General features: G+C 40.7%; 1 protein-coding gene across 1 annotated transcript; it reads right to left on the reverse strand.

Annotated features, from left to right (window-relative positions):
- Nucleotides 1-7,024: 7,024 nt before the first annotated feature.
- LRATD1 (LRAT domain containing 1) lies at nt 7,025-10,026 on the reverse strand. The gene is made up of 2 exons (XM_040552851.1): nt 9,861-10,026; nt 7,025-9,313 (listed from the first exon to the last, which is right to left on the reverse strand). Exon 2 carries the CDS (start codon nt 9,274-9,276, stop codon nt 8,422-8,424), a length of 855 nt encoding a protein of 284 aa, XP_040408785.1. The 5' UTR covers nt 9,277-9,313; nt 9,861-10,026; the 3' UTR covers nt 7,025-8,421.
- Nucleotides 10,027-10,788: the final 762 nt, after the last annotated feature.

Below are 10,788 nucleotides of genomic sequence, written 5' to 3' on the forward strand. Positions count from 1 at the left end.
AGTATGCCAAAATTTAAAGGCTATTATTTCTATAATTGGTGCTCCTAACATAAGTGAAAGTTTTATCTGTGTGTTTTTGAGTTTATCTGTATAGTTTGTATGAAACAAACAAAACCAGCTTGAGATTTCTGCTGAGCATGACTTTTTTAGAACCTTTTTCTTCTGCCAACCTATTTTCCCATATTCCTTCAACTTGAAAGAGAGATGAAGAAGTAGGAAACTCTTTTATAGCCCTTAACTAGAGCTAAAAGGACCAAGGCAATATTTCTGCCAGGATGAATCCGCATATTAACTGACTTTTTTTTGTAGGGGTCTGGCACTTGACACTCTTTTATATTGCCATAATTAAAATAAGTCAATGGGTCTATTAAAGTGAACTTTTCAATATTAATGACCTTTGATTACATCTAGCTGAAGAATCAATGATATAAAGTCAGGACAGGTTAGAAATACTAATCCAGAAACCCCTTCAGGTAGGCAGACATATCATGCAACAGGGTCTGAATTTAAAGATAAAGTAATGCTGTGTCATATTGGCAAATAAACAGAGCTGTGTTACATAGTTCTGTGATAAACAGTAACAAGTCTAGCATTCATTTAAGGTATCTGTTAATTGCATCTCTATTTAAGTTTCTTAAAAGTGACCGTGTTGATGCTCATTCAGATATTTTAATTACTAACAATGTTATGGTGGTCTATGTTCTGTTATACTGGCTCTATTTTCAGCATCAATAGTTGTATTTATTTATTTATTTTCAATAGACATGTTTTATTAAAAGACTTTAGCAAGGTAGGTGAGCGTATCCTTTTTCTTCCTCTGCCTCTGGAAATGACAGTATTCTCTGGAGAAGGATTCAGTGCCGACAGCCTGTGGAACAATGATTTCCAGTGATGGGCTTGTTCATGAAAGAGGGTCTTACATCACTCACAGGTGATTTGATGAGAAGGAAGAATTTCAGATAGGAAAACAAAACAAAACAAAACAAACAAACAAACAAAAAACCAAAAAACATAATGGGTGAGAACATGGGATAACTGAGCTATTCTAGTTCTTGTAATGAAATTTAATCTCTCAAGGAGTCACAAGTGTAACTCTCTACAAACTTGTACACACAAAGCATTAACTGTTCATGACAGATCTGATTTTCACCATGTGTTCATTAGGTAAGGTTTCTAAAAGCAGTCAGTGCTAGCCTACCTGTGGCCCCAATAACTTTGGTGAAAGTTCACCCTTGAGTTCAATGGGGAAGGAATCAACTCAATTGTTAGTGCTTTTCAAAGTCCCACCATTTAGCTTTTCAAATAAAATGTACCAATTCAAAGTAAGATAAAATGAGAAAAGTTGAGAAATATCAATGCCAGCTGTCTCTTTACTTAAGAACAACTATAAAACAATAGTTAAGCATGGCTGAACAATAGAACACAGCTAATTTCAGTGTTATGCTTCCAAAATATTACAGTAAGGGAAAAAACATTTAAATTATGAAAAAATCTTTGTGGCACTATCCATTAAAATATGCCAAATGGAAAGATGGATGGATACTTTACTGGAGCATTTTTTTAATTATTATTTATAAACACACAAAGCCAGTAGCAGCATAGTTCATTCTAAAAGGGTACTTCATTATTGTAAAATGTAGAGCTCCTTGATATTTTTCCTGCATTAAGTAGCAATATGTCAAAACCCACATATTTAATTCGCTTCTCTTTCTGTCAGAAGACCATGGCATACCCTAAAGAGCAAATATTTGAATAGTGTTAAAATCCTGTCAGTGAGCCTTGGGTATCCATCTGTTGTACAGATAATATACATACAAAAACGACTGCCATTTATTACTAATACTAACAAAATAGTCAAGACTTCTTGTGTATGTGTATGCATAATATAATCACACACTGTTTACATATGTATATGTTTATACAAGTATATATATTAGTTGTATATCAATATGCATATAAATGTCTGCTTAAATATTTACAAACAATTAGCATATTTTTCAGAGTCATTCTTTATATTGCTTTCATCTGACTGAAAGGGTATATGGAAACAATGGGAACATATGGAAATAAAATATCTGTTTTAAGACCAAATATTTTTACTTGTGTTGAATAAGGTATGAGGAGTATTCCTTCTGTGGTATAAAGTACTCTTCTGTGAAGGAGGGTCACAATGCAACATTTTGTATTTACTCATGCTGTTGGATTTAGGTTTGCCATTTCTTTACTTGCAGCAGTGATAGTGTTATGCTAGACCTAAATTTGGGACTTGATTGATTCATGTAGTTGCAAAGTCCACCACATGTTTATTTTCCTGAACTAGGGTTACTCTTTGACTTACACAAACTGGGAACAAGCACTAACCTCTACTGTATAGAAATTAGGAAGAAAGATCTTTGAGGTCTTCCATTTACAAGTATCTTACGCTGTTTTGTTTATGAGCTTAAATAAGACTTTTCGAAATAGATTGCCAATGCCACTCTGTATACAAATAGTGTTTAAACTTAGAAAAAAATATTTGCTACATAAGGCTGATGTGACACTGCATATTTTACTCACCCTATTGAGATCCAGTAACATGGATCTCCAAAGCGTGAATGATTTTATGCATGAGGGGTGTGCAGTCATTCACCCTCATGCACCTTGGAGAAGAAAAAAGAATAGAGTTTTAAACTTAGCTCTGAATACCTTGCCTGAAAAGTCTGAAGTTTAACTGCAAACTCTCCCACACTTTTCTGTTATATCTATATTAATTTCAAATTCTGAGTTCCTGTCAAAAAATATGGAGATATTGGCATTCAGAGGTTCAAGCCCATACTCTAAGTTTCCATCTTGTATCAATGTCCAACACTTGTACCCACACAGCCACACAAGTGAAAATCAAAATGATATCTGAAAAGCATTAACCCATTTTATCTAGGAAAATGCCAAATTGCATAGATCATTATTATATGTACAAGTAAGAATATGCAATTAAGGCCCGTCTGGTAGAGATCATGTACATAAATTTTCAACTGAATTCTCTGCGAGGTTGATGCTGAGGTCCTGATGCTGGCTAACCCTACTCCTCAATTTTAGGCTAAAGCTAGATGAATGGGGTAGACCTTTTACTTGAAAGATCCTGATACTGTAAACACTTGAAGAGGTAAGCAGTTTTACATACATGGATCACCTACAGGATCAGAAACTCTCAGAAGACACAAATAAAAATATCAAAAAAAAAAAAAAAGGTCACCATATAAAAGGATAATTTCAATCTGAATGACCTCTGTTGATGGATATCGTGATTCCTCTAGACATATCCACATAAGATTTGTTCTTGATGCAAAATATTTAAAATTAAGAAATAAAAGCGTATATTAGTAGCTGCTCAATTATAAATACTATCAGACATTCTAGTTTCTTGCTCAGAGCAAAATATGGTTAAAATAACTGTTAATTTCAATGGCATGGTGGCATTAAAACATATGGAAAAAGAATACATTCAATATATATTGTTATGTATATAAGTTAATACTACATTGCAAAAGAGGGAATGCAGAGTACCACAACTTGTTTCCTAAAAAAAAATTATAGCACTAGTAGTTTATACTGGTATAAAATGGGAGTAAATCCACTGATACACCAAGTAACAGAAGATTCTTAGTTCACTGTCTTTTTCTTAACCTAACATCCTCTTTTTGATTTACAAGCAGTTCAGTGAAGTATCTGGTCCCACTATTCATTAATTTTCTTTACAATAAAACTGAAAAAAAAAATCTGACAGATTAAACTAGCATTTTGTCAGAGGATCCATGAGCACAGGGCAGTTTTACATGTCATATCTGAACTCAAAGTACAGAGAAGTTTCATATTTCATAGTGATAAAGAAAGCAAATAAATTCCAGATTTGCCATGGAAACACTGACATTCATGAATTAACAAAAGCATTTGATCAAACTCTAATCATATATTACCATCCTTTACACCCTAATTCTACAATGAAACTCCCCTCATTTTGGTAGCCCAACCATACCTCCTTACATGTTCCTGGATTAATCTTTTGAGACTGGGACCTTCATCTTTCTCCTGGATTATAAAGCAGAAAATGCACCGTTTACACGATATAAGTAGCAACACATACAATATTTTAGTCACAGCCAAGCATAATTATAGACAGAATATTGTTTCTACTCTAGTATAAACCTTTCACAGAAAATAATATAAAAGTAGCTGTAGATATCATAGCCCCCCCTATTTCTTCTGTAGCTGAAAACAGAGGTTTGGGAACAGGGATGCAGGGGGAAGGTGGGGTGGCTGAGGTACCTGATCTTACAAGATGTTGCATGTCTCCAGTGAGATCCATCATTCTCTCAACTCCAACTTTGGTTAGAGTTACAGATGTTCAACACATCATATAAACAGGTCTATAAACTCTGACAGATTTTTGCACATCACTTACCTGAATATGAAAGATACTAAAATTAAATGAGGCAGGATAATTAAGACTGTGCATGCTATAGCACAGACTGAAGGCCATTTCTTGTCACACCCGGAAGGCCATATCGTGTAACAGCCTGATTTCAATCTGAAATCCACATATGGATCATATGTATCAATAGCATAATATTATCCCAAAAATACAGTACAAGGGTTTTCCTTTTTTTTTTTTTAAATTTTATACAGCCATAATGTGTTTTCCCCAAAAGAGGGAAGAAAAACAAAACAAAACAAAACAACAACAACAACAACAACAACAAAAAACTAAAAAATGAAAACAAAGTAACTTGGAAACATAAGGCTGATGGAGAAAAAATCTATTTTGCCATCCATTCTTATAGTCCTCTTCCTCTATGCACAGCCAAGATCCAGCAAACTGTTCGGTCATGCCAATAAAACATTTCACAAAGGCTCTCTATGCTTCAAGAGAACATGAATTGAATTTTTAATAAAATGTTAGCCTCAAAGCAATTCAAAAGATTGCATTTTGAAATGACATGGAAAATAGTATCAGAGCAAAAAAGTCTCTGTAAAGCCGCTCCCCAAATAGCTAACAGAAAACTGGAAACATCACACAAAAGCAGGATTTTCCAAGTAACCTAACACTGCAGTCACATTAAAAGACAGTACTTCAAGAGCAATGAATTACTTAGATGCAAATATTTACCCTAAGTAGCTAGACTGAAGAATGTAAACAGATTCCACAGATATAATGTAATTTGTCAATATCTTTACTGATAGAAATGGAAATGTTAACTCAGACAGGTCACTGATCCTGAAAGATGAGTATAATCAATTACCTTTTCTATCTGTCAGTCATTTACATCACTGCCTTGCTTGCAGCTGACTGCCCCCCATCTTTCATTTCTTGTTTCAAGGCACCAAACAACTTTTTCAATATACTTTTTCCTCTCTCTTTTTCACTGTTCTCCTACTGCCGCTTCAGATTAATGCTGCTTGTTTCAGAGCTTGTCTGTTCTCTTCCGTTATTTCCACAGTATTGCCTGTCTCCCATCTCAGAAAGGTGTCCCTTCTGGTCTCTGAAATACCTTCTTAAATCTCATTTCTCCTCAAGGTCCACAAATTTTAACCATCTCCTAAACAATAAAATCTGATCCAAAGCTCACTGAAGTCAGTGAGAGCCCGTCCATTAACTTCAATGGACTATGAATCAGGACCAGATTGCTGTCAATAACTCAGGACTAAAATCTAGTGAAAGAAAAACCAAAAGGATCTGTGTGGGCACCTCTGCTGTTAATAGCAGACTGATACTTGAATATAGTCAGAGCAGTAATATGTCTTAGGGTAATATATTTTGTGAATATCTCCAGTACGTACAGTACATATTTCCAGACCTTACGCAAAGGATTAAGGCCCTAATTTTGTTGTTACCTTTATCTGTACAAATTTGGAGCACTGCCAAAGACTTCTGACAGAGCTTGAATAAATACACATCTAGCAAGGTAAACTAAGGAAAATTGCCATGTTCATGAACCAGGTTAGTAAATCATTAAAAAACAAAACAAAACAAAACAAAACAAAACAAAACAAAAAAAAAAAAACAAAAAAAAGATGGACTATTTGGAAAGCACAGTGAAAAGTTTAAAGCCAGTATGTTTTAAATTCTCACTAGTGAGGATGTACAATGCTATTCTTGCAAGGATCCTCTGTCTAATACTGTATTATTAATTGGATAGCAATTTGAAGAAAAAAGCGTTTCAGAATTCAAAATTTATGACATGATTCCACTTCATTCTTCCTGTCTTCATAAACATCCTGTTATTTATTCCCTCTTCATGTAATTCTCCCTGCCTCTTCCTACCTCAGTTCTTCAATATATATATATTTTATAAGGGGGTATTAAAACAAGTTACTTTTGCCCACTCTTCCTTCTCCTACCATTTATGTTTTGATTTTTTGTAAGGGCCTTGGTTGTAACGCCAGTGTCTTCCTGCAATCTCACAATGCTCCCACTAAGTGTTGTTGGGAACTCTGTTGTAACAGATAATTTGGTAGATGTAATGCAGTAAAATTATTAAAATACATAAATATTATGATGACTGTTAATGTTATGGAAAAGAGCTACCATTATGACAACAATTATCACCAATATAAAGCTAAAATATTACACATTTAATAAAGGGTATGTTGTGATTTGAGGTTATTTCAGCAGTAGGTTAACATTGATGGCAATACACTTCCAATAAAATGTTTAGTCTATATTGTAGTAACCATGATACTTTAAGGTGAAAAGGGAAATAAAAGTAACACTGCCTATTGCAGCATAACTTTGCCAAGTTATGTATCAGCAAAACATAGTCTGTTAGATGACCTTCACTAAAGGGGTATATATATATTTATTTATGCTTGCACTTTTATTATGGTGAACTACACTCCACCTTCACAGCTTCAACTATGGGAGGTAAACCCTTTGTAGAAAATAAATTACTGTTGCAACAATGGCATTGTTTAATACAAAAAGGAGCCAGGACACAGTACATTGATAGGGGGTGGAGTGTATTGTATACACAGAAGGATGTTACTTCTGTTATGCCATCTGACATTGACGTGGGAAGAGGGAAGAAAAACAAATCCCTTTTTTTTTTTTCCAGCACTGAAACATGCAAAGACAAATTGCTTATTATAACTTTTATGCAGCCTAGAGTAATAAAAATAGAATAGACAGATTTAGAAATGCCCTAGTATACTTATTTTAGATTTTATGTATACTTAATATTTTGATCTTTTACTTCAGAACTGAAGAATTAAGCAGTGGGACAATAGGATCTGAAATACAATCAAGGTATTGCTCACATCACATTAAAAGGCATCTTTTAAACGCAGCTGTGGATTTCTAAACTTAAACTGAATAGGATTTTTAGTTGCTTGGAATTTGAAATGCAAAATGAACTTGGCCATGTTACATCTATTTTCTTTAAGTGGAATTGTAAATATGTGATAAATTTCTGTTTGAAAGAGGCAACATGCAGAATTCAAGCCTATTTGTTTCTTGTAGGATCCCGTTGACCTGTGCACGAAGAGGGAGGTATTGAGGCAGTGGTGCAATAAGAATCTCTACAGTGATACAAATCCACAGCTCAAACATGAGATCCTAGAGGCTGCATCTCTGAGGAGAAACACTGAGTATACTGTTCTCCAAAATACACCTTCAACCAATGAATTTAATTTCAAGAAAACAACTGCTAACCAACTTTTTCCATGAAAAAAGGAAAGGGGAAGAGGTTGAAACAGCTTGCTTGTGTATCATGATGACATTTAGCAGAGAAAAGCAGACAGAAAAGACAAGTATTTAAAATGTAATCAGTTTCAACCAGAAATGTGAAAACATTTTCCCCTGTTAGGATCTTGCTAGAGTTGTCTGGGACAAAATCCGGGTTGCAGCTACAGGCTGAAGCGACAGTGCCAAGAAACAAAACAAATAGGCATTTAGAGCCCCCCACCCCCCACCCCTTTCAGCTAGCAAAGTACGACTGATGCTTTTGGTTGACTGCATGGCAAATGTTAGCTAAAATTTCATTTAGCTAAATCCACATCCATGGCCCCCAATGTTTAAAACTCATCATGGATTAAAGCCATGAAATAAAAATTAAAAAAATTTCAATTTGAAATTTTATTAGCATGTTGCTAGAATGGTCAACATTGATTGACAGTAGAGACTTGGTCCACATACTCTGCAAACAGCTTTCGTGCACCTCCCCCCTCTCTTCTTCCTCTCCCTCTTGCACTCTTTCAGCATTAATGCTATTAAAAGCCAAACAAAATACTGGCTATGGGTGTAAAGAATGCTGGTTTTTTGGAATGTCGCCATGGATCTTGCTTCCAGTCGCGTCCCATGGAAAGAGGGTGCAGCCTCCTGTCTCTGTTGCAGGCTGGTCTCCCCCGACAGGGCAGAAGGAAGAGATAGCCATGTACCCCTGCTGCTCGTTATTCTTTCTCATCCACTATAGCCAGGTCTTTGATCACCCTCAGTTTGCCACTGGCATCGATCCTGCGCTTCTCGCGTATTAGATCCTCCAGGCTGTGGAACCTCACCGTGTGCACCTTGTTCTCTGCCAAGTGGATCTTGAGATAGTATTGCTGCTGGTGCTGGGTGCCGGCAGCAGCCTGCAGCTCCCCCCCGGCTTTGAACTCCCTTTTCCCGAAGCGGCACCAGGCGGCAAAGCTCTCGGAGTTAGTCCAGCAGATCTCGTCGCTTTTTAAGCCCAGGTGCCCGCAGGCGTTTTGCACCACCAGCTCAGCCACCAGCGGGCGAAAGCGGTACCAGCTATTCACCACCCGGCCCACGTTGCCCGCGGCCGCCTCGTACAAGCTGTCCTGGCGGATCTGCCCCTGGTGCAGGTGGATGATCTGCCCGCTGCCCACGTACACTGCCCAGTGTGGCGGGGGATGCTCTGACGGCCCCAGGTACAGCAGCTCCAGCAGGTCCCCCGGCTTGCAGAGGGCAGGCAGCGCTGACACCGAGTAGACGCTGAGGTCTCCAGCCTGGGGGCCGCTGCTGACCTTGGAGAAGATGCATTCCTGGCCGCGGAAAGCGGAGAACTGGGTCTCGTTCAGCACCAGCTGGTGGTGGAGGTGGTGGGTGGGCGTCTCCTGGCCAGGGCTGCCGGAGCCCTTCACGCTGTACTTGTCTGGCTGGCCTCGCTCGTCCAGGTCCTCCTCCTCATCCGAAAAGAAGTAAGCCACCCCGACGCGCAGCTCGTCTTTCTCGATCCCCGAGGGGTCCCCGGTCGGCAGCTCGCTGTAATTCAGGTGGGTGATGCGATCCAGTTGATTTCCCATCAATGACAGGGCGAGGCGAGGGCAGGAATTGCCGGATCTGGAGGAAGGGTGGAGCGGGCAGGGACAGAAAGAACAAGAGAGGGGAAGGAGGGCGCAAACGAAGGGAAGGAAAGGAAGAAAAATAAAATCAAGACAAACACAAAAGATTTCAGCGATTCTTCATCCCTCCCCCACTCCATCCCTCCCCTCCGTGCAAAGGGTGTGGGGGGGAACTCCCGGTGCGGATTCTTCCCTCCTGCCCTCGGGGTGCAGGGCACAGCCCCGGCTCCGCGGCGCTCTCCGGGCGGTGCTGCCCGAGTCCCGCGGTACCGGAGCTCCCGGGCCCGGGTCCCGCTGCTGCCGGGGGAAGCAGGCGGCTCCTCGCCTCCCCCCAAGCTCAGCCCGGGGAACGGAGCTGCCCCGGGATCCTCCGCAAGGGTGCCTCCGAAAGGCCGCCCCGAGGGTCCCGAGCCCGCTCGCAGCCGAGCAGCGCTGCATAAGAGCAGGCGGCTGGCTCTCCGAAAAAAAAATAAAGCATAAGCGGATAAAGAATAAGCAATAAGCACCCCCCGCCTCCAAACAGCCCCTCTCTCTCCCCTCCGTACCCGTGGTCTCCCAGCTCCAGAACACCCCCCCCTCGAAGAAAAAAAAAAAAAAACTCCTTTAAAGTCGTCCTGTCCCCATGGGCGCCACAGAGGAGGTGAGCTCCGTCCTCCCTGCTGCGCGCCTGGTTCCTCCGCCCGCTCCTCCCCGCTCGGCTGTGGGCTGCCCGGCCCCTCCGGCGAGCCTAAGTACCGGCGGCGCCGCTCCCGAACCCGCCCCGGCCCCGCTCATTGGCCGCGGCCGCGCCGCGCCCGGTGGCGGCGGTACCGGTACCACCGGTACCGGGGATCGGCAGAGGCACTGCCTGGCCGGGCGCCGCCGGCCCCGGGGCTGCGACACCGAGAGGTGGCTCGGTACCGGGTGGAGGAGGGGCTTGTTGGAGGGGAAGGGGTTCAAAGAGAGTGCCCCAACGCCGCTGCAAAGGGAAAATATATACGTATCTGTTTCAATAATAAGGAAGATGGCTTTGCTGGAGGGTCGCGCGTGTCCAAGACTTACTGCATCCATCAAGGGAGGAGATCAGATCCCTCTCACCCAACTTTAGACACCTCAAGTCGTATCTGTGTAATTGAAGTCCCCCCTGGTCAAGGGAGGCTGGCGTTTCCATAAGGCTGTTCCTCTTGCCTATTGCTCAGCCTGTTTTAGGAAGGGGTGAATTGCCCTAAGGAGGTGTCTCTTACCATCGCCTAGACGGGATATTGAAATGTTGAGACGGTGTTAGGTGAGGTGACTCCACCTGTGGTTGTCTTTGTGCACCTGGCTGCAGCAGCAGTAGTGGGTTGTCCTCAGAACTGACTAGAAGACGTGCTGTGGCATGACTTATGTAAAAGATCAGGCTGCCTGAAGGTAGCAGTCCATCCCTTCCTAAAATATATGAAATCCAAAATCTGTCTATAGTGGTTAATGCCAATACACACTTTTACACGTAAA

This window comes from Cygnus olor, chromosome 3 (genome assembly GCF_009769625.2).
Source record: "Cygnus olor isolate bCygOlo1 chromosome 3, bCygOlo1.pri.v2, whole genome shotgun sequence".
In the NCBI taxonomy this organism is placed as follows: domain Eukaryota; kingdom Metazoa; phylum Chordata; class Aves; order Anseriformes; family Anatidae; genus Cygnus; species Cygnus olor.